Source organism: Plectrocnemia conspersa, unplaced genomic scaffold (assembly GCF_051122295.1).
Source record: "Plectrocnemia conspersa isolate PC_06_02 unplaced genomic scaffold, ASM5112229v1 ptg000011l, whole genome shotgun sequence".
Classification (NCBI taxonomy): domain Eukaryota; kingdom Metazoa; phylum Arthropoda; class Insecta; order Trichoptera; family Polycentropodidae; genus Plectrocnemia; species Plectrocnemia conspersa.
In genome coordinates, this window is record NW_028277175.1 from 20,404,154 (window position 1) to 20,427,840 (window position 23,687).

General features: G+C 31.6%; 4 protein-coding genes across 8 annotated transcripts; 3 read left to right on the forward strand and 1 right to left on the reverse strand.

The window, feature by feature from the left end:
* The first annotated feature begins 529 nt into the window (after positions 1–529).
* LOC148229893 (uncharacterized) lies at positions 530–5,190 on the forward strand. Of its 3 annotated transcripts, XM_088196673.1 has the most exons (6): positions 533–610; positions 791–855; positions 918–993; positions 1,056–1,150; positions 1,226–1,247; positions 5,058–5,190. In XM_088196673.1, exons 1-6 carry the CDS (start codon positions 583–585, stop codon positions 5,126–5,128), a joined length of 357 nt encoding a protein of 118 aa, XP_088052799.1. In that variant the 5' UTR covers positions 533–582; the 3' UTR covers positions 5,129–5,190. The 3 variants fall into 3 exon arrangements, with proteins under 3 accessions (XP_088052797.1, XP_088052799.1, XP_088052798.1); XM_088196671.1 differs by having other exon boundaries at positions 530–610; positions 1,226–5,190; XM_088196672.1 differs by having other exon boundaries at positions 552–610; positions 1,039–1,150; positions 1,226–5,190.
* A 1,147-nt stretch (positions 5,191–6,337) lies between these two features.
* On the forward strand, positions 6,338–8,802 carry LOC148229894 (uncharacterized). 2 transcript variants are annotated; one of them, XM_088196675.1, is made up of 5 exons: positions 6,338–6,426; positions 6,595–6,659; positions 6,721–6,796; positions 6,859–6,920; positions 6,990–8,802. In XM_088196675.1, exons 1-5 carry the CDS (start codon positions 6,399–6,401, stop codon positions 7,992–7,994), a joined length of 1,236 nt encoding a protein of 411 aa, XP_088052801.1. In that variant the 5' UTR covers positions 6,338–6,398; the 3' UTR covers positions 7,995–8,802. The 2 variants fall into 2 exon arrangements, with proteins under 2 accessions (XP_088052801.1, XP_088052802.1); XM_088196676.1 differs by having other exon boundaries at positions 6,342–6,426; positions 6,724–6,796.
* Positions 8,803–16,216: 7,414 nt separating this feature from the next.
* Positions 16,217–20,308, forward strand: LOC148229895 (polypeptide N-acetylgalactosaminyltransferase 3-like). 2 transcript variants are annotated; one of them, XM_088198289.1, is made up of 6 exons: positions 16,217–16,351; positions 16,447–16,625; positions 16,684–16,778; positions 16,842–17,022; positions 17,088–17,219; positions 18,655–18,729. In XM_088198289.1, exons 2-6 carry the CDS (start codon positions 16,456–16,458, stop codon positions 18,707–18,709), a joined length of 633 nt encoding a protein of 210 aa, XP_088054415.1. In that variant the 5' UTR covers positions 16,217–16,351; positions 16,447–16,455; the 3' UTR covers positions 18,710–18,729. The 2 variants fall into 2 exon arrangements, with proteins under 2 accessions (XP_088054415.1, XP_088054414.1); XM_088198288.1 differs by having other exon boundaries at positions 16,240–16,351; positions 17,088–17,260; positions 18,655–20,308.
* A 1,248-nt stretch (positions 20,309–21,556) lies between these two features.
* On the reverse strand, positions 21,557–22,556 carry LOC148229896 (uncharacterized). Its single transcript, XM_088198290.1, has 3 exons — positions 22,381–22,556; positions 21,952–22,155; positions 21,557–21,894 (listed from the first exon to the last, which is right to left on the reverse strand). The coding sequence occupies exons 1-3, from the start codon at positions 22,430–22,432 to the stop codon at positions 21,683–21,685; spliced, it is 468 nt and encodes a 155-aa protein (XP_088054416.1). The 5' UTR covers positions 22,433–22,556; the 3' UTR covers positions 21,557–21,682.
* Positions 22,557–23,687: the final 1,131 nt, after the last annotated feature.

A 23,687-nucleotide genomic window follows, 5' to 3' on the forward strand; every position in this document is an offset into this window, starting at 1 on the left:
ATGATAAGAATATAAATGTATATTACAACGTATGGAAAAGCTGGTAAAAATATTTATTTACTATTGAAAATATATTCCGATATGATTCTACCACAATAACATATTTAAAAAAACATTTTTGAGATAGATTTGAGACTGTATTTTTTAGATTTTATTTAAGGGACAACCTTAAAAATTCTGGTTAAGAATCAGAGACGTCATTTCAGTTTTTCCAGGGGGGGAGGCAAAAGTTGGCGAGTTGGTGGTTGTTTTTTTTAAATACATTGATTTCATTAAGATTCAACTACATTTCATTAAATGTCATGCATTTTTATGGCCAAATTTAAGGAGGTCCCTGTTTAGAATCCACGTCAAAAACAATAAAATCGTGCCCTCGCAATGGAGTAAGCATATTAAAATATTTAATATAAATTCTAACATTAAAAAATGATTACTGCTAAATATTTTAATTATATGTATTATTTTAGAATGCAATTTAGTGCAATCAAATTCTCTCATTTTTAACATATGCTCAAAATAATTCTATATTTAGACCAAAATCAAAATGTTCCGGCTGTCATCGGCAAGCGACGGTTTGTTGCGATGGAGTTGCCGCTGTTTTTCAAAACGGGTCAAGTGTCAATCCATTTTATTGTTTTTATGTTTTTTGCTTTAATGTTTCCGCGTAGACACTACGCGTTTTTATTATGAGACAAATCTGTCGTTAAACAAATGTGTTTTCAATTTATTTTATGTTTTTTACTTATTAATTAATTAATATATATATTTATATCAAATTACATCTTTGCAGAACCTGATATTGAAAATGACAGAGAAACATTCGAAACTGTTGATTCATTTGCATATAAAGCCGAGGTAAATGAAATGTAATATGTAACACATTTTATGCAATATTTTTAAAATACATTTTTTTCTAGTTACTTGTAAAACACGAAATTTATGACAGAAGTGAAGATACCCATATAGATGATGTAAACGACATGCTCGAAATAGGTTTGACATATTTATATACCGTATACTTAGTATCTTAATTATAAGCCTTTATATGGTTTCAGAAATGCACGACGTTAAAGACAATATACGTAAAATTAATTCAATCAGTGAGGATACTTTATCTAACCAGCTTTTAAATGTCGAAGTGGCAACGCAAGTAATTGTTGAATAGTTTTCGTTTTCTGTATATGGTATTTACAATTTATCTAAAAAAATAAAATTAAAATTTTAGAAGCGAGAAAGAAAAAAACGTGGTGGGGCTAAACAGTATGCCGATTGTTATAAATTTAAATGTAACGAATGTGAAAAAGAATTCAAATTTAAAAGTTTTCTTGCCGCACATATGATAGCTCATAGCGATTTTTATGAATTTTCATGCGTTAAATGTGAAAAAGCATTCAAAACTAAAAGCAAACTTTCAAGACACATGAAAGCTCATAGCGATGCTTGTAAAATAGAATGTGAAAAATGTGGAAAAGTATTAAAATCTAAAAACCGATATTCAGCGCATATGTTAGCTCATAGCAATGCTCCTGTTTTTGAATGTAAGGAGTGTGGAAGAGCGTTCCTAATTAAAAGTAGACTTTTAACGCATATGAAAATTCATAGTGACGCTCGTGACTTTAAATGTGGAAAATGTGGTAAAGCATTCAAACTTAAAAAAATACTTTCAGAGCATATGAAATTTCATTGTCATGATCGTGATTTTAAATGTGATAATTGTGGGAAAACATTTAAAACTAAATACATACTTTCAGTGCATATGACAGTTCATAGCGATGCTCATAAATTTGAATGTAAAGAATGTGGAGAAATATTCCAAATTAAAAGCCAACTTTTAAAGCATATGAAAATTCATACCATAGCTCATAACTTTGAATGTGAAAATTGTGGAAAAGCATTTCAATTTAAGAGCAGACTTTTATCCCATATGAAAACCCATAGCGATGCTTGTGACTTTGCATGTGAAAAATGTGAAAAAGCATTCAAAACTAATAGCAAACTTTCAAAGCACATGAAAGTTCATAACTATGCTTGTAACTTTAAATGTGAAAAATGTGGAAAAGTATTTCAATTTAAAAGCAGACTTTCAGCGCATATGAAATCTCATAGCGATGTTCGTAATTTTGAATGTGAAAAATGTGGAAAAGCATATAAATTTAAAAGCATACTTTCAAAGCATAAAAAAGTACATAGCGATGTTGATGGCTTTCAATTTACTCAACAGACTAGTTAAACCAAATTATTATCAGTATTAAGCTGTAATCAAATATTAAAGAAGAAAGGGTGAATGCATTTTCAATTTAATCTTTTAAAGCTGAAATCTCGATGTTTTAAAAAATCAACTTTTGCTACAATAAAGGCAAAAATATAAAATTTATATAATAGTAGTTAATACGAATATTCAATTTGTATAATGCTTAAAAATTGATTGTATTTGTTAAGTATATATAAAATGCGTTAATTATATTAAGGGCGAACTCAACAAATGGATCATGCTATTGTAATGTTTTAAAACTCTTTGCATGAAGGTTATATTGTATACGAGTTCTGAACTTACTAAAGGTTAAAATATTAAGGAACAAGTAAACTCATAATTAAAATCACTGTCCGTAAAGGTTTGTTACTGAGTGTTAAGAGTATGTTAAATCGCACAGTTCTTGTTGAGTTTTGGCGTTTGGCATTAGTATTTGTCTTCAATATCTATTCATTTTCCATATTTTCAGTGCTAGATTTATTTTAAATCTGAATTATATATTCTTCATCTTTTTCTACAATTATACTTCTCGTGTTAATTATTTTTTTATACCTGATTCGAAAAATAATGTATTTTTAGAAGCAATAAATTCTTTAATGACATTTTTTACATCCGTTTTTGTAAAATAGTTTTTTACACCTAAAAACTGTTGTAGGGATCTAAATAGATAATAGTCGTTTGGAGCAATATCTGAAAAATACGTTAGGTGAGAAAGGAGTTTCCAAGAAAATCCATTGATTTTTTCTATCGTCTTCTTGGAAACGTGAGGGCGAGCGCTGTCTTGGTGTAAAATTATCCTTCTTTAATTTATAGGGGAAGGTCTTTTTTATGGTCTGAGTCGCTTTTAAACGAATTAGCTGAGCATACTACATGTCGTAATTGTCTATCTATAATCCAATAACTCATAATGAATAATACCCTTCATACCCCACCAAATGCATAACATTATCTTATTGGAGTGTAATCTTGTTCTCGCTGTATCCACTATTTCACGTCATGTCAAAGTAAAGGATCCAAATCTCATATCCATTAACAATTCGACTCAAAAAAATATTTCTTTTCCATAATCATTAATTATTGGCATATTGAGATTCACTGCGCGAGGTTTTCCTCAGACAATTTGTGTGATACCTATATTCCGCAAATTAACTTTCCTAATTTTTTTAAATGTCTGAATTTATGTAGGCGACACGTTGAGCATTTGTGCTAGCTTCTGTATCGTTAATCTCGGACCTGCTTTAATTGCAGCCTTAATATCCTCACTGACAATCCTTAAAGACTACACACCCTTACATAGATATTATTTTATTATATAACGTAAATATTCTTAAAAAAATGAAGTACCACATTTGACACTTTCTAAGTTAAATGGCATCTCTGCCCATTGCATTATATATTGTTTACCTGCTATTGTCGCATTATGACCTAGCTGAAACTCGTAAAGCATATTATAGCTTAACTTGTAGTTACTAAATACCATCATTGATACGACTACTGTTAACAAAAACCGAAAGAATAGTGAAATTATTGTTAATTTATAAAAGTTATAGGTTTTTGCAAATGTAAAAATATATATCGCAAAGACTAATGGGAAAACCTGACATATTTTTTAATGAATATTTGTCATAAAAACATAGTCAAGGAGAAACATTTATTTTTTATCTCTTAAAACTGATACCAAACATAAAGAGCTAACGCTCAATCTTACTAAAATCGAAACAAGACAGCAACTCTTAAATACACTCAAATATTAGTTGCTTGTAAAGCTTATCTGTTTAGCATTATAAACAACTAGGTATGCTAAACAGCGTATTTCGAAATATAACTTGTCGACAAGCTGCGATTCATGGCACACTTGGAAAAGGTAGCGGCATGAATCGCCTGAAAACTCGCTAGACTGATGCCGAACGTCGGTGGACGCAAGTCGAATTGAAGATCCCTACGAAGTGGTTTACTCCATCCTCCATATGGAGCTCCCGCATGGGCTGACTCCATGAGTGTGATCTGGCCAGGGTTCAACGGAGAAGCGCGTTAAGAGTCGCTTCGGCATACCGCACGGTCTGGGAGGATGTGATTCTGGCTATATCTGGAATTCCGCCAATAGATCTGCTCGCTTTTGAGGCACAGACAACCTACAATGAGCAAAGAAAGGAAGAAGCCAGAGAGCTGACCATGGTGGCAAGAAAGTTGGAACGCCTCAGTCAAAGGAGGATGGACGCGCAACTTATCGTGAATTTGAAGGTCTGGAACCATAGAGATCACGGTGAGCTGAACTACCGCTTTTCCAGTGTGGAGTAACGCTAGTAATACTTATTTTAATAAACTTCAAGTTATCCAAAATAAAGCCTTTAATAAAGTGAAAAATATGGAAAAACATTCCAATTTAAAAGCAGACTTTCAGCACATATGATAATTCATAGCGATATTCGTGACTATGAATGTAAAAAATGTGGAAAAGCGTTTAAAATGAAAAGTATACTTACAGAACATATTAATGCTCATAGTAATGTTTGTGATTTTGTATGTAGAGAATGTGAAAGAGTATTCCCATCTAAAAGCAGACTTACATCGCATAAACAATCTCATAGTGAGGCTCGTGACTTTGAATGTGAAAGATGTGGAAAATCTTTCCGATTTAAATGCAGACTTTCGTTGCATATGATAGCTTATAATGATGTTCATGACATGTTCATTTATTTTGTGGCACACCAAATAAAATACTTTATCAACATAAATAAAAATGAATAGATTATTATTTTAGTAACAATAAAATAACATTGCTTTATAAAATAACATTGTTTTTCAGACACTGGTGTAGTGTGTAAAAGAATTATAAAGTGTGAACGGAATATCCCATTACTTAGTGAGGTAATTTAATTTTTTTTTTTTAACCACATTTTGTAATAAATTTGTCATGAAAATATAACCAAGGAAAGATATCACATTGTTTTCTTTTGTAAAATGTAATCGAACCTAAAGGACTAATAAAAAGCGACATAATCTTACAGATCCAAAACATGCTGACAATTCACTAATACTCGAGAATAGGAATTTAACTTGATCGATGCTTGCTAGTAAAAGTAAATATACTGCTATTTTTCCCATCAAAATGTGGGAGGTCTCCGTCCATATGCGCAGAGAAATTCCTAACGACACTTGCGAACGTAAAAAATGATAATGGAATATAAGTTGACAATTGTTTAATTCAAACAAAGAGCTAGCCCGCAAGAAGATAACAACATTAACACGATAGGCTCAACTGAACAAACCGCCACGGTTAAACTCTCGTAATGCCCAGAGAAAAAACAATCCTTTTAAACATAAAAGAATGCCCAGGGTCGGTCTGAGAATAGTCAGCACCCCGGGCTCTAAAAAAAAGTAAAGGTCATTTTCCTGAGAGAGCTAAAAACATGTGATCTTGTAAATTTTTCTCCAAGAAGGTTAACGGAAGACAGATTGCTAAAAAAGGCCATAATGGAAATATTTGTTCAAAAACACACTCGGATTTTTGCACGGTTTCTCAAATGTTCGAAATAAAACACAATATAATTTTTAAGTTGTAAAAGTTATAGTTACATCAGATATTTCACATTGCTTATTCTAGTCGAGCACGTGTTAAAATAATGAAATGTATGATAACCATTAAAATATTTCATTAAACTTGAAAACTGTTTTGTGCATTTTTATATGCGAAGCTAATGTGTGTGTGTGGGGGAGGGGGAGATCGTCCTGGGCGACACAAACCCCAATGCTTTTGTTTTGACACCGTGCGCTTTTCGGCTATTCCATTTGGTTAATATTTTAAAAACATTAATTGTCAGCAACGCTAAGTTTTTGCACTAGTAAGTTTTATTAGATTTACTTATTAAGGAATTTTATTGTTATTATTTTAAACGAATCGAAAACCTCGTCAACCACGGATTTCAACTTCGCCTTATTTATCATAATCTGCTTTTTGCTTGTATGATATAATGTTTTTACTGACAGTGATTTTTATTTTAATTTAAAACAATTTTAGCTGAGGATTTGGGTTATATATATTTTCATAGAATGCGTCCATTATCTCCGTATGCTCAAAATTATTTTATGTTTGGACCAAATATCAATTTCTCCGACTGTCATCGGCAAGTGACGTTTACTTGTTGCGATGGCGTTGCCGCTGTTTTTCAAAACCGGTATAATGTCAAACCATTTTATTATTTTTATGTGTTCGCATAGATGCTATGCGCTTTAGCTTTGTAACCATCAAATGTATGTCGGAGCGTATCCAGTGTTTTTATATTTCATAATCGTAAATGCTAAAAATACTAATTTCTTCAAAATATTAAACCTTGTCTTTACAGAGCCTGATACTGAAAATGACGAGGAAACATTTCAAGCTGTTAATTCAGTTGGATATAACCCTGAGGTAAATGAAATGTAATATAACTACGTAGTCTATAATACTTTTAAAACACATTTTTTTCTAGCAGGTTGTAAAACAAGAATATGATGATGGAAGTGAAGATAAATATAGAGACCATATAGATGATATGCTCGAAATAGGTTCGATATATAAATATACTGTATACATAGTAACTCAATTATAAATTAATATATGCTTTCAGAAACGCACGACGTTAAAGATAACATAATTAAAATAAATACGATCGATGTAGACAAGATAAAGGTTAATATGTTTTCGTTTTTTGCATATTTAAATATTTACAACTTATCTAAAACAAAATTTAAATTTTAGAAGCGAGAAAGAAAAAAATGTCCTGTTGGTAGATTTGAATGTAACCTGTGTGGAAAATCATGCAAATATAAGAAGGGGCTTGTATCTCATTTAATAACTCATAGCGATGTTCGTGATTTTAAATGCGAAAAATGTGGAAATACATTCAAAACCAAAAAAACACTTTTAGGGCATATGGTAGTTCATAACAACGCTCGTGATTTTATTTGTAATGAATGTGGAAAAGCATTCCTCAGTAGAAGTAGACTTTTTGCACATATGAAAACTCATAACGAAACTCGTGACTTTGATTGCAAAATATGTGGAAAAGCATTCAAAACTAGATTCGTACTTTTAGAGCATATGAAATATCATTGTGATGCACAAGACTTTATTTGTGAGAAATGTGGAAAAAATTTTAAAACTAAATACATACTTTCAGTGCATATGATAGTTCATAGCAATACTCGGGACTTTAAATGTAATGAATGTCGAGAAGCATTTCAAACTAGAAGTAAACTTGCAGCGCATAAGAAAATTCATAGCATAGCTCGTAAATATTTTGAATGTAAAAAATGTGGAAAAAAGTTTGAATTTAAAAGCAGATTTTTGGCGCATATGGTGGCTCATAGTAATGCTCATGACTTTAAATGTGAAATATGTGAAAAAACATTTAAAACTAAATACGGACTTTCAGTACATATGACAGTTCATAGCGATGCTTTTAACTTTGAATGTAAAGAATGTGGTGAAGCATTCCAAATTAAAAGCAAACTTTCAGCTCATATGAGAATTCATAGTGACGCTCCTAATTTTGAATGCGAAAAATGTGGAAAAGTTTTCCCATATAAAAGCAAACTTTCGGAGCACATGAGAGCTCATAGCGATGTTCGTGATTTTGAATGTGAAAAATGTGGAAAAGCATTTAAAACTAAACCGATGATTTCAGCACATATAAAAACTCATAGCAATGTGTCAATCAAACGTCATTGCAAAAATAGAAAGAAATTAAATAAATACAGCTGAAAAGATAAACTAGAAAAGACAGAGTCCAAGAGAATTATTCGAAAAGAAACATAATCTAGATATTGCACAATACTTATGTATTTATCGATTGAAAGATATATACAAATATAAAATTATTTGGGCACCTTCCAATTGGCCAACAGTTACAATAAATTCGAGTTTAAATCCCAAACCCTGAAGTAGTAGAGAAGTATTTTTAAAACATTATAAACCATATAATAATATCAAAGATATACAAAACTTATCTTTTTCAAGTGCTTAACGAAACAAAACGTAAGTAATCATCATATAGGAATATCCAAGTTTGGTCACAATTTTTCATCAACATTTTGAGAGCCTTTAATTATCATTAACCATGACAACATAAAAACTCAACTTTTATAATTGTTAAACACACTAGAAGCAATACTCTATGCTGTGCATTGAATTGTATTGTACGTATCTTTAGTCATTATCGTATGATCGCCTACAAATAACCACCTGGGAGTTACGCTTTCACCAAGGTAGAGCTAAACAATAATTATATTAATCCTAAACTAGCCTTCGTTCCCATTAATCCAAGAATCTGTAAAAAGAACATCTTGTCACATCATCACTTAATCGGCAAATACTGAGTGACTGACAACTCATGGACTCTCGAGACTTGCTATCGGAACTTAGATGACCACAAGGAACCAGAGAGAGACCAGGAAGACTCCATTTTGATAACTACTAGGCTCTATGACTGTTGCTCATTCGACATCTGCATTTTTATTGTAAATTGGAATAAATTATGTATTTGTGTGCAATAAACTGCATATCAAACAGCTGTTTTGGTATCTAACTGGCTGCATAAGTCACATAACTCGGCCACAAATTCTGCAAAAATACATCATAGAATTAAAGAAGCGTTAAACCAAATTATCTTTTAGGTTTAACGCTTCAATCATGTATGATGTATAATTGTATTTATCACTACCGTTAATAAAAAAAAATACAAATTATAATTTAGAAAATCTGAATCAAAAACTACACTTAGCAGAAAAGCTGATAACTTATTTTATTAACTTTGATTTTTTAACGGTTAAAGTTTAACCGAATGCTTGACAAAATTAAAAAAACAATTTCAAATATCTCTAGCATATTACAAGTTAAGAACTTCAAACTACAAATGAACAATCTCAGAAAACAAATCAAGATAATAGAACATATGGTGATGAACATCTTATAGTAGCCTCAAAAGAATCGTGTCATTGGAACTTGATTTTGTATTACAGCAAAGTGATTGTTGATTGCTTATTGCTTCATACTTGTTGTTTTTTTCCTGAATTATTTGTTCTTCCAAATGTTATATATTTTTTCTTTGTACAATAAATAAAAAGTTACAAAAGCATTTTATACTTATTTAAGGTTTCAAAACAAACAATCTCAAGATATGTTGATGACGTCTGCAAAGCCTTAATGCAATAATTATTGAAAGAAATAGAAGTAAGTTGATGCAATCGAAACAATATTTATAAAAAGAAAATCAACATTTTCATTTTGAGATTCATAGAATTTCTTAATTGGTAGTCGTGTATCTTTATTTTTTGTGAAGTATGCGGACTCTGGTAACCCGGCGAGTGTGATAAAGACAGTTGAAAACTTGATGAACCCTGAAACGACTGGACACTTGGCGGTTGCTGTGGATGAAGAGGAGTTTGAGAACTAGGTAATGGCTGATATGTTAACCGTCAGAGATAAATTTGCTGAATACTTTGTAATGAACGGCACATTTCTGTGGCAAAATAACTATTAATTCGTTGTTTTAGAAGTACAATATATAATAGGGTGTAAGTAAGCAACTTGTTTGGGAGTTTAAATATTTTCCGACGGATCGACTCATTGACTCACCCATCAGGCGCGTACTGTTCCTTTCTCTCGCTCGCATATTAAGTGACAAGAAAAAGTGAGAGATAAGATTGGGTGACCAGATTTAAGAAATATGAATACGAGACATTTTCGGTTGGAAGATCTTTTCACATTTTATAATAAAACAGCATATTTGGATATGAAATATATTTTAATGAACTTTTTCCATTTCTTATAATCTCTTTGCTTTATTTTATTAAATTATAAAAAAAATTCACATCGACATTACTGTAGTTATATTTATAATATAATTATCATTTTTTCCATTGTGATAATATCGAGTCTATTGCGCTCATTTGTCCACTGTGCTTTAATTTTTATTGAGATAAAGAAGTTACATATTATTTATATATAGATAAAACTGGGCGCAGGCCAGCACCGGCATGCGAGCCCACCAGGTCGCCAAGAGTAAATGTGGCCGTAACGCCAGTGTTACCAGAGTGCCGACAGGTTTTGGCCATAATAAACCTAAGTAAATACATATAAATAAGCCACATACAACTCCTTTTGTGTTTGAATTATGCGCAGGCATTGTTAATAAAAAGACACAAAATTTAAATACCCTAAAGTCTTGTCTATAAGTCGTATATAAGCCGGAGACCAAAAACCATAAGAATTTTAAAATAAAAATCTTATCATAGATAAGCCGGAGAAGATCAAAACATAAGATCAAATCGAATATGAAATTCCAGAATCCTTTAATGAGATGTTTGACCGGTTTAATACTGAATCTGATGAAGAATTTGATGGCTTTAATTAATAAAAATTATTTTTTAAAAATGTATCTCTTTTTTAATCAAAATTAATTTTTAAAAATGTATAACTTTTTTTAATAAAATTGAGTTTGCGTATAAGCCGATATTCTATTTTTGCATTTTCACAACTTTTTTCCTTAGATAAGCCGCGGCTTATAGATAAGAACTTAGGGTAATATAAGAGCATGGGGCTGCACGCTCCCCTCTCTCACTCGCCTCTTTATGTGTGAGTGAGTTATCTAACCACACGTGCCTGATTCTTACGTATGTATTGCAGAGTATTTTCTAGTTCGCCGAGTACACGCTCGCACTTAGCACGCCCGCGATCTACTATGTTATCGGGTGTCTCCTGTATATAGGTACATATGCACACAAGCCTGAAGGATTGATCTTATCAATATTTTTTAATCCACAAAAATAATACTGTATACAAGATTAAGTGTGCTTTCTTTCAGGTCTCTTATAATAAGGTAACCAGATTATGAAAATATCAACGGAGGACACTAAAAATAAAAAGGCAATCTTGGATTTTAAAAAAAATAACATATTTTTTATATTATAGAATAATGTGTGATGGTGGGTTAGAAATGAGACACATGTTAGCTGCTAGGGAAGATTTATTTACAGTTAAATGTTTTATGGACCGGCAGACATTCTTCCGTCACATCGCCAAAATAAGTAACTGTTTTCGCCGTCGCAGCGCTATCAGGGTTAGTGTAGCTCCAAATTAGACAACTAAATCAGACCCCACATTCTATTTCGGGATGAATTATGACATACACCGACTCATCGCTGCTCATATATACCAGGGCTGGCCAACCAGTCAATCATTTGCTCCATTTTGCTCCATTTTAAAAATATACTTATTTTGACAAATGTAACCTGAATACACCTGAAACCCAATTGTAGTATTCGTTATGCTGATGTTTTATAGAAAGAAGTAGATTGCCACTACTAAAAGGTTGGGCTGCCCTGATATATTTAATTTTTAGTGTCCTGCGACCTTTGTCACATCACTGCTATTTTTGTCTCAACAATTCTTATATCATTCATCTACAATATTTTAAATGTTCCAATAAACAGTTACCATGAAGACCTTTTTCACATATAATACATATGGTACGTGATCTTTTAACGGGACCGCCATTTTTCCTACTGCATACTACGCAAACTTTTTCTTTACGCTCGGGTAGTTTTCTAATTCCGCTATTTTCTATTATGCGTTGCATGCGGTTATTTGTATCAGATAAATTATTTTTTTCCATCATCCAACCTTTTTCAATAGTTTCTATAATTTGAGATATGAATTGATGTCTCGAAAATCTTGGTTCATTCGTATTCTCTTTATATATTATATAGGAATTTAGAATCATTCTGGATATTATTTTGAAAACGACTTTTTTCCAATATTTCACCGCCCTTCGTTCATCTAAAAAAGAACAATTCATCATATCCGATGTGTCTACACCACCTATATATGTATTATAAGTATTTATAACAGAAGGCTTTGTTATGGACTGGGTTTGACTGAGTGTCATTTGTTGTTTCTGTTCAAACGTGGATAATAATAAAACAGATTTTCTATCAGATGTTTTTTCTCGATACCCCGTTATTAAAACTTCTTTACTTCTGTAATGTTTAGCAGTTTTCACCGGAATTAGCTGTTTTACTTGGTAAGGAATACCTATCCTATTTCTTTTCAATGTTCCCGTTATATAAGTTCCGCATCGAAATAAATATCGCGCCAATGGAATACTTGTAAAGAAATTATTGGTAATTAGATGATAGCTTTTTCGCAAATAATCACCCATTTCTAACAACTTCATCACTACAGCATGCACAAGTCCCGATTCTTTTCTAGCCTGTCGATCTTGAGAAGTCTTTGCTTCCCTATAACAGAAGAATGCCATACAGTAATTCGAAATTGAATCAGATAGCATCCAAAATTTGATACCCCGCTTATGATATTTTTTGTTTGGTAAGCATTGTAAAGGTTCTGACCCAACCAGCGATTCATTAATAGCAATATACTGGTGGGGCGTGTAATAATGTTGAAATAGAGTATTCGCATGATCAACTAATGGTTGAAAAGTTGCACACGGATCATAATTTTGATGATTTGAAGGATGTAAGATAGTATTATCAGTGAGATGCAAAAATTTTAATATTAGAAGAAATCTATCCCTTGCCATCATTTTGCCGAACCATGGAATGCATCTAGAATTTTTACACCAGTAGGCTATAATATTTGGTCTTACGGTTAGGCCCATTTCCATTATTATAGCCACAAATGCTTTTATTTCTCCTACTGTTGTCGGACGCCATCTTTTTACTCTTGAATGAGTAGATATAGATTTAGAATCGATATATTGTTGGGCATATCGATTAGTTTCAACGACAATTAGCTGCCATAGTTCTTCTGTAAAAAATAAATTGAAGTATGATATTGGAAATGCGTCAGTCAGTGGTTGATGTTTTGGGCCCGGGAGTTCTTCAAAGGGTGGTAAATGAGGTATATCCGCAAAATCTTGATCCATAAATACTTCAGTAAATGCTTCTTCGATTTCAGGTTCTCTATCAGAGTCATACAGAGAATTATCACTATCACTTGAGAGTTGATCGTCATCGGCAATTTCACTTTCAGAATCGGTATCACTTTCACTGTCCGTTGGTATTATGCAGGGCTAAAATAAATTGGATAATTTAAAAATAACTAATAAGAATGTTTTATATATAAGACAGGTAATTAAAGGCATCTAAAATAATACACAGTGGAACCTCGGTTTAGGAACTTAATTCGTTCCGGCAAACTGTTCGTAAACCAAAGCAATTATTCCCATAAAGACCAATGTAAAATGTATTAATATGTATAAGGCCCCTTTATCATCTTTATTTTGTACTTAGCGTTTGAAATTCAGGGATGTTATTTGGGGGGCAGGGAAGCATCACTGCCGATGTGACGTGACAAGGACAACCGAGTCATTTTGCCGATCCTTTAACTATCCATTTGCTACCTGCTTGTGTACAAACCGGGCATGGGTTGTTTTCGACAATGCAGATTTTATTTTGAAAAAATAAATATACAATATATTAAATAAAATTTGAATAGGAAAGTTTCGAGTCCCAGGTTATTTTTTTTATATTCCCGGGACTCAAGAATTTGAAAACATGGGAATAAATTTCCGGGTTGTCTCTACACAGAAACCTTAGTTCTAACTCAAACTTTACCTAATGTAGTTCTAAAATCAAGCCCAAAATACAAACTTTACTGTGGGTTTTTATTTTACCTTTAATAAATTTATTAAAAATATAACATTTATTTAGTTATAAATGAAATATGATGATTTCGAATGTGATGTGTTTTTTGGACGCTATTGTAAGTGAATAAGCAAGGAAGAGAAAGCTTACAAACACTACACATTTTATTACTTTGCTTCTAGTTTTTTTTCTATTTGTTACGCAATATGTTTTTAATTAAAATATTTATAAATGATAGCATTTCTCTATATGATTTTGAAAAACATCAAAGTTTTAAATACATAGAAATCTGAAATAATTAAACTATTACCTGCTTTGTCATATCAGCATTTGAAAATTGGTTAGATAAAGTGTCCAAACCGATCCTATTCATTTCAAGTATACTATCTTTAACGTCATGCATTTCTGAAAGCATACAAAAATCAATCGAAATATGATGTATACGGTATATAAATATGTCTAACCTATTTCAAGCATGTCGTTTACGTCGTTTATATATGTATCTTCACATATGTCAGCAATTTCGCGTTTTATAATCAACTATAAAAAAAATATTTAATCTTTTACATACATGTATAAATTACATCTTTTTTTTATTTACCTCAGCTTTACATTCAATTGAACCAATATCTTTAAATGTTTCTTTTTCGTTTTCAATATCAGGTTCTGTAAAGAGGAAGTTTAATATTTCAAAGGAATTACTAATTCGCAGCTCTCTTATAGATCGTCAAAAATATTGTCTCAAAGAGTAAAATCACATTGCGCTAACGCGGAATTATCATTTAATTTATACCGGTTTTGATAATTTGTGGAAACGCCATTGCGATAACTCGGCGTTGGTTTTTGTTGACAAGTAAAAAAACAAGTACAACTGTCAGATGCAAATGTCACTTCATGCGCATGCGCGAGCATACGGTAGTTTTCAATGCACACAAATCAGATCGCATTCGGAAGTTCATGCTCATTTATTTATACAAATATATTAGCATACCACGACTTACAATAAGTGAGAATATTGAGTCGTAAAATTGTCGCAGATAATATTACGACTTACAATAAGTGAGAATCGAATTATGCATATCTAAACCAAATTTTGCTCAATAGGAGAGCGCAAAAAAATTATCCCGTCTCAGAAGGGAACAGACAACGTCATTATTATTTTTAAAGTTTTCCTGAATAAAGCCTTGATTACTTTTTGATGATATTTTTGTTATCACGGCCGTGATTTTAATAAGGTATTGATTTTTTTTAGTTTTTATTTTCTTTTATCAGAAACATGGATGACGAAAAACTTATTGAGTTAGCACGCCATTATCCCTCGTTGTATGATTTGTCTAATTTAAAATACATGAGCGCAGACTTTAAGAATACAATCTGAAGTAAAATAGGAGAGAAAATGTTAACAACTGGTAATAATGTATATTTGTGCATACATTAAACAAGCGGCCAGTCGTTCTCTTGGGCTAATAGCTTTTCTCCAGTGTGTCGTGCTTTTTCAGATGAACTTCAAATTTGCTTAACAGTTAGTTGAACAAATTTTCCAACATTCTGAAGTATTCATAAAACTTTGTTCCATCATCCATCAATTCCTTATACAGAGTGGTGAATTCCCCTTTTGTTGCTCTAGTTTTCCATGTCTGATGAACCCACATCTGTCTTTTCACTCGCTCTTCCTTTTCTTCATCCAAAATCAGAGCAATTATCAAAAATTCATCTCCCAAAAACATCGCCATCTTGAGCACGCAAATACACTGGCAAAACTGTCCATTGTGAATAAAAGTGGAATCATGGGCTGGTCACGGCACCGTCACTGATGGGTGTAAATCGACCTGAATAGAAATAACTGAGAGATCACGGCCGGTGGAATCACGGACTGGTCACTGCACTGTCACGTCACTGATGTGTGCAAATTGACTTTTATTCATTGGTTGTTTATTTGATATTCTTTGCGCAGCACTCGATTATATATCAGATATTTTAGACTTCAGTTATATATAAACGTTTTCCATTTTCCACGTCTATTAATTTGTTCAATATAATTATATTAAAACTAATTTGATAATAGCAAGAAAATATCAAATTTTTTGTAAATGTAAAATATATTTTTCCCACAATGTAAAAAATGTTTTAAAAATAATGTTCGATATTACCCCAAAACAGAATATTAAAAAAATATTTAACGGCAAGTATCAATACTTTCGAAAATATATATATTATTGTGATAATAAATTAAATTTTAATTAATTTATTTCATCTTTATTTATCTTTTACTTCTGCATTTTTCATTTCCAACTTTGACATTTGACTTTTTTTGTATGGCAGCACTGAAGTAACGTTTCAATATTGGGCAATATTCTTCACAACTTCCACCGATATTGTGCAATGAAATGTCAGTCGCTCATACAACTTTCGAGTTTCGCGGATCGTGTAAGCCTTTAAATTAATTCAAATGAGGTAAATCATTAAAATACAGTTACTCACCTGCGTTTCACTATACCACACATAACTGTACATCATAATTTTAATACAAAATACATTTATTACTTCAGTTTACCATCATGATACTTATTCCGGCTGTATTTAGAAAAATATGGTGTTTCGGAAAATGGAGAAGTCGTCGTGCGTTTATAGTATTATTCATACTTTTTCTAATCGTTTCTACATGGTTCTTCATAATGTCGATGTTAAACGATTCCCACAATAAAAATACATGGGGTGTCAATCTGAAGTAAGTACAATAATAAAATAAATTGTAAATAACATGATATTGATTCATTATTTTATAGATTGAAGGATGATCAGAAAGAGTTCAAAGATTCGCATGGAATGAGAGTCATCGTCGGTCATTATGTCGGACCTTCCGTCGATAACATCACTAAAGGTATTGAATAATCTGAATTTAATTCCATAATCACTAAAATGTATTAATTCATTTAAAATACAGAGATGATGAATACCAACTATTACGCACCTATGCCTGAAGCTGGAAAAGACGGTAGACCGGTAGAAATATCTCCTAGAGAGTTATATTTGATGAGACGCCTATTCCCTTTGCATAGATTTAACTTATTAGCCAGCGATAGGATGCCTCTTAATAGAACGCTACCAGACGTTCGACGGCCTGGGTAATATATTATAAAAAATGTGTATTAATATCTATTTAATATGAACTAATTGTTAATATTTTTAGGTGCAAATTAAAAGTATACCCGGATGAGTCTACTCTACCGAACGTGACCGTTATAATCGTCTTTCATAATGAAGCTTGGTCTACATTGCTGAGGACAGTTTGGAGTGTTGTGAATCGATCTCCACGCTCATTGTTAGCTGAAGTTATACTAGTAGACGACGCAAGTGATAGATGTAACTAATATTATTCTACTATTTAACTAACTATCAAATTAGGCTTTAACGTATTGTATACTTCAATACGAAACTTGGCGATCATTTTATCATTTTTTTCTACTTTATTAATTATAGAGATATTTTTATTGAGAAATATTATTATAGCAATATGTGACAAAGCAAGAAATTTAATTTGACCCACATTCGCTATTCTAACAATACGATGACTCAAGATTAAGTTAATATTTTTTTAAATAAAAATAAAACACATTTTAGATATAAACATTGTCATACAACAAGCAGCAAAAAACAACCCGTCGATTAAGTGCTAACATAAAACCTCATTTTGTATTCAATTATGTTTAAAATTTGATAAGCTGATATATCTGTTCAATTATTTTTAACAATTCTTTGAAATCCGATGTATCAGCTTTAGGATTTTATAAGACACGAATAATTATTTAAAAATTTTTTTTTGTTTTGTTTTAAGCCAAGAGCACTTAGAATGGTTAATGATTTTGTCTGCACGCTTTTGTCAGCATGTTTTTGTCCCGCACGCTATCTTTATATCGCCATTTTGTATAACATAGACTTAATCTCTGCCACTCATGAGGGATAAAATTTTTTTTTTTAATAATATACTATAAGATACGAATTTATTATACTTATAACTATGATTTTTTAACTACATTAGCGGTTCACAAGCATTTTAAAAAGTTATATCTCTATAATATTTATTGTAACAAACAGTTTGATAAGCATCGATATGAGATGGTGGAATTTAAAATAATATTTCATATACAGTAGACCCCCCAATAACACGGTAAATTGGGGACGTGCTATTTGGGTGCGTGTATTTAGAAAATACTCATACAATTTTTTGCAATACGTACGTACGAATCAGGCGCGTGTGGTGAAATATCCTCTCTTTGGCTCGCTCACACATAAAGTAACGGGCACCCAAATAGCACATCCCCAATTTACCGTGTTATTGGGGGGTCTACTGTATTTATATACACATGATACAGAGTTTAATCTGTGTAACAATACGTTGATAAATAATTAATATCTGGCAACTCAAAACATGTGTTTCTATCAATTTTAAATTACTTATTATATAATAGCGTTCTGTTGCGAGAATCAAATGTAGTCTCTTAGTTAAAAATCCCAAATTTTAATGCTTCATAAAGTATAGACGTATCTCGTGTATTTTACTTCATAAAAGCTTTATCGTATCTGTTATTCAAGGCTAAATATCTAACTTTGCTACAAGAGTTCTATAAAATATTGTAGATAAATATGCTATGATCTTTGCCGAATAAAATTTTTAACGATTACTTTTTTGCTTGATGTATTGTTTATATTATATTATGAGAATAGAACATATTATTAATTTATTTATGTTTTTCCAGCTTATCTCGGAGTCGAGTTGGATCAAGCAATATTAGAGTTTCCAGTTCCGGTTAAGATTATCAGGATCAAGAAAAGGATTGGCCTTGTCGGTGCAAGACTCGCAGGCGCTAAGATTGCCGTAGCTTCCGTGTTGCTGTTCCTGGACGCTCACTGTGAAGCTGCTCCCGGTTTCTTAGAACCGTTACTGACACGTCTCAAAGAAAGTCCCAAAAGTGCAGTATGTCCAATAATAGACATAATCAGCGATGATAATTTGGCTTATATAAAAAGTTTCGAATTGCATTGGGGAGCGTTCAATTGGAATTTACACTTCCGTTGGTATACACTCGGCAATAGAGAATTGCAAGATAGGAAGAAAGATATTACGGCTCCGTTTCCATCTCCGGCTATGGCTGGAGGATTGTTCGCAATGTATAAAGATTATTTTTATGAAATCGGATCGTACGATGAAAAGATGTTGATTTGGGGCGGCGAAAATTTAGAAATGTCTTTTAGATTATGGCAATGTGGAGGTAGAGTGGAGATAGTTCCTTGTTCACACGTTGGACACATTTTTAGAAAATCTAGTCCTTATTCTTTTCCTGGCGGAATGCGTGAGATTTTATCGTCAAATTTAGCCCGTTTGGCTTTAGTGTGGATGGATTCGTGGGTGGACTTTTTCTTTAAATTTAATCCAGAGATTGCCTCACAGAAGAGATATCAAAATATAACCGATAGACTCATACTTAGAGAGAAACTGCAATGCAAAGGGTTCGAGTGGTATTTGGATAACGTTTGGCCGCAGCATTTCTTTCCAAAAGAAGGGAGGTTCTTCGGGAGGATAAAAAACGTCGCTAGTGATAAATGTATGAAGAAACCGGTGAGTAAAGGAGTTTTGGGTCAACCGATGGGTTTTGCCACTTTAGGCGAATGTTTGAACGACGATAACTTGAACGGTATATTCGTCATGACTGAAAGTGGTACTATAATGACGGATGAATCGATTTGCTTAGACGTTCCTCAAAAGGGTGAATTCGAAGGCGAGAGTAAAGGAACAGTGAAGATGATGGGATGCAGCGGTAATCGGAGGCAACTGTGGGAATATGATAAAGACACCAAACATTTAAAACACGTTCAGAATGATTTATGTCTAGATATGCCAACGTCTGATAGTGAAGGATCACCTTTAAGAATCAAAGAATGCGATTCGATTGATTCGCAGGAGTGGCTCCTTGAAAATGTTCCATGGAAATAATCAATCATGTAGTTTATTTGATTGACCAATTGATTACTGTGATAATAGTATTAATAAAAATATAAATGTGATATTTTATCATATGATATTGCTCTATTAGACGCGTTTATTTGTTAGAATTTTTATTGCATTTTATAAATGAAGATATTGAGCTTAGATGTAATTATCAAGGCTGATACTTTTATTCATCATTAGTACTCAGGACGGTAGTAGTAGAAACAGATCATACGCCTAGCTAAGAATAAGCGTATACAACTTTGTGGATATTTATTGTTTTATAAAATTATATTTGTTAATATTTTCATATAACTTTATTTTGTCATTATATAATAAATTAGTATGCTAAGATAAAAATATCATTTAAAATGATTACATATCTAATTATTAAAGTAAATACATTTTATGAAAATGCTCTCTAATACTGATTTTTATTTAATTGTATTAGTCAAAACGGTAAGAAAGCTCAAAGATCTTATATTGTATTGGTAATAGTATTTAATGTTGTATACATTATAACTACTTATAATCGGCTTAGTTCCAACTCCCTTTTGTTTAAAAAATATGGCCATTCACATTCTGATTCCGGTATCCTAATACGTATATTTGACTTCAACAATATTTCGATTAAATATTGTCTTAATTTACTTTTGATTGAAATATAAGTCATCTGAATGTGATTTTATCTTATAGAATATGGCTTGTATTATTGTTCAAAACTAAGCCATTGATATTATAAATGTTGTGATTTTATTTATATATGATTTCTGATTATAATTATGAATGTTTTATGTATAACATCTTAATCTAAAAATGAACTAATTATTTTAATATTACTATATAAGAAAATTAGGTTTTAATGTGTTACCTGTATTAAAAAATAACACAAACTAATGTATAGTAGAAGATACATTTTATTACCTTATTATGCAGAACTAATGTGTCATTCTATCAACAAAAAATATTTTTTCCAAAAAAGAGTAAAATCGGCTTATTTTTTAATATTATTATTCTAAATATTTTTAACAGTGGTGAGTTAAATGAAAACATTGTATACTTCTCATATAGTAGTATATTAAGCAAAAAAGGTGTATAAAAAAATATAATATTTTAATAGTTTTACTGATTTCTTTAATAGATTTTTACCGCTCAGTATTGAGTACACATGTTTTCACGTAGTGCTCCTAATTTACCCCTTCACCCCTACTCATAAAAATAATAATGACACTGGTACTCAACTTTGATGTTGTATGCCTGATTTGTACTGCACTATTGTAATTTACACATCATTCCAAAATAGCAGCTTCTGGTTCAAAGCTTTCAATTCTGAAGAACCACCTTGCAGACACTGGAACTGCAGAATATTATGCTGATCTCTAGAAGTGAGGCTATTTTGTTCACTGTTACTTGCCGATCCTCCATCACAACGTCTTCAATAGTCTGCTTTCTAGTCCACTCGTACATTTTCTGAAGTGACAGACATGCATCACCCCATTAAACATTCATTCGCTGATGAATTTAAATAGTTTCACTCATGTTTTAATATTTTCATTTGACTCACCCTCAATTTAATTTTGCAAAAAACAGCTTTTAATGTTTAATGATTATTTATATAGAATATAAACATATCAAGTTTGCGTACTAAGGTTGTTTTTTATAATATAAAGGCATTTATTTATTATAATATATGATTTATTAACATATAAAAAAGGTGGTTTGTAATTTTTTTATAAATGGTTGTGGTAGTGTTATGAAATAAATTATTAATTAAATATAAGAGATTTCATTTAGATACCTTAAAACAAGTATTTGATCAAACTTAATGAAATTAAGAGTAGTAATGATGCAGAATTAAATCTCGGAGCACTGTTACAACCATCGCTGTAGCAATAGGAACATTTAGCGTTATTCTTCCCTCTAGCCAGTTCCACGGACGACAAAATATTACACATAATATCCGCTGCCATCCTCAGGGTGCATCCTTTGATCAAATCAGTAGAATCTCCACCTGTATAAATATAATAATTAATATCATCATCATGATTATCAATTCACAAATGCTCACCGATGTCTGGATTGGACGCTGTCATTTTGAGGCACGCAAAATCCGCATCCCTTTCAGACGGATAATTTGTAAGGATTGGATTCTGATCGAACGAGTGTTCCGAGATGAGCTTCCTTAAGCTGCATTCTTGTAGCTGGCCATTTTGAGATTTTACACTCTCCGGACACTCGTTACAAATATTCTCATAGCAGCTCAATGCTTCAGCTATGTTTTTGGCACAATAAATGATACTTGTAACATTTGTATTAAACATAGTATGAACACTCGCAGAGAATATAATAGTATTTCAATTTTCCATTTTTATTAATCATATATTATTATTAATTTATATATACATCATTACTGGTACAATGAGTCATTTAATATATTGAAAATTATTTCAAAAGTGGTATATTGACATACTGTGATATTCGCTGTCATTATTATTACCTTTAAATGTAAAAACTGTAACTAACAAGAGCAATATGACGTTGACTCGCATGATTGTAGTTTGTGACTGAGTATGTGGTTGCACCACACCTCGGTTTGTCGTTATCTTACGTAAGCCGAGCTAAGCAAACAATCGGTCATACATTGTTATTATGAGGGTTATTAAATAACCATTATATACTGCATTCCAACAAGAGTAATTACGCCTATGTGAAAACATAATTATTATATTATTATTGAATTAAATTATAATCATTTCATGTTTTGAGTTTCAATTTACTTGTATTATAATATTTGATTATATTGCATATGTAGTTAGGCAGGACATGTTGCACAGGCGGTCGCCTGGGGCATATCAGCTCTATAGTGGTGCCAATAATCAAAATAAAGGCGTAACATTTCCTTACAAAAATTTCAATGTTGCTAAAAAATCTAAAGTTGCTTGGTGAGCGTACATGCAACCACGTGTACACAATCAAAGATCTGAAGAACTTATACTATTCTCAAATATGCATCCTTTTAGAACTCCTTATCATTTTACATAATATTTTTAATTTTCAATGGTTAAAAAATGTAATTGCCAGTATATTATATACATATATATGGACTAAAACGAAATTTAAGGATACGATTACTGCCATAGTTTTTATCGTATTGACATAAATCTTTTTATAATAATATAATTTTCTGTTCAGTATTTGCCTGTCTGATCCGCCATCTTGTTTTAAAAAAAATCAGTAATTTTTTTAATAAAAATTCTAGGGAAAAAATAAAATAAACTGAAATAAAACACAAATTAAAAAAATGTAATAATAAAATATCGAAAAAATTTAAAACTTCTTTAAACACACATATACATCTATCTATTTATTGTGGCATTTGCTGGATGAAACTTTCTAGAAAACGACACAGCAATAAAAATTATCGATCGGTCAAAAGAATCGGTCTTTTTACATACGTACTTTTTTAGAAAGAAGTACGTGGTAAGTATCAATAGAACAATAAAATAGTAGATAAGTGTATGACGGGCTTATTTGGCGATAGTAGATCAACGAAACAATATAAAACGCTGCCTACTGATTGTGATTTCTGAATCGAGTATGGGTTATTGTACTTTTTCTTAACATGCAACAGCTAAGATGCTTTGGCAATTCCTAGATAACGGTTTATTACCTGTTCAGTGGATGTGTATATAGATCAGACAAACATAGTTCATCGGTAAAAATATACGACGAGCTCTTTCGGCAAAATTGGACCATTAAAATGGTTTTGTTTAATGCTGCTTACTGACTATGCTTTGTAAACAG

Bases quoted from the DNA above. Each gene is read 5' to 3' on its own strand.
- LOC148229894 (XM_088196675.1), top strand. From the start codon at position 6,399: ATGGCGTTGCCGCTGTTTTTCAAAACCG. The intron at 6,797-6,858 runs GTTCGATATATA...ATATGCTTTCAG, and splicing joins AGATGATATGCTCGAAATAG to AAACGCACGACGTTAAAGAT. The intron at 6,921-6,989 runs GTTAATATGTTT...TTTAAATTTTAG, and splicing joins TCGATGTAGACAAGATAAAG to AAGCGAGAAAGAAAAAAATG.
- LOC148229893 (XM_088196671.1), top strand. From the start codon at position 583: ATGGAGTTGCCGCTGTTTTTCAAAACGG. The intron at 611-790 runs GTCAAGTGTCAA...ACATCTTTGCAG, and splicing joins GCCGCTGTTTTTCAAAACGG to AACCTGATATTGAAAATGAC. The intron at 856-917 runs GTAAATGAAATG...ATTTTTTTCTAG, and splicing joins CATTTGCATATAAAGCCGAG to TTACTTGTAAAACACGAAAT.
- LOC148229896 (XM_088198290.1), bottom strand. From the start codon at position 22,432: ATGCGAGTCAACGTCATATTGCTCTTGTTAGTTACAGTTTTTACATTT. The intron at 22,156-22,380 runs GTAATAATAATG...CCAAAAACATAG, and splicing joins TACAGTTTTTACATTTAAAG to CTGAAGCATTGAGCTGCTAT. The intron at 21,895-21,951 runs GTGAGCATTTGT...ATATTTATACAG, and splicing joins AGCGTCCAATCCAGACATCG to GTGGAGATTCTACTGATTTG.
- LOC148229895 (XM_088198288.1), top strand. From the start codon at position 16,456: ATGATACTTATTCCGGCTGTATTTAGAAAAATATGGTGTTTCGGAAAA. The intron at 16,626-16,683 runs GTAAGTACAATA...ATTATTTTATAG, and splicing joins ACATGGGGTGTCAATCTGAA to ATTGAAGGATGATCAGAAAG. The intron at 16,779-16,841 runs GTATTGAATAAT...TTTAAAATACAG, and splicing joins CGTCGATAACATCACTAAAG to AGATGATGAATACCAACTAT.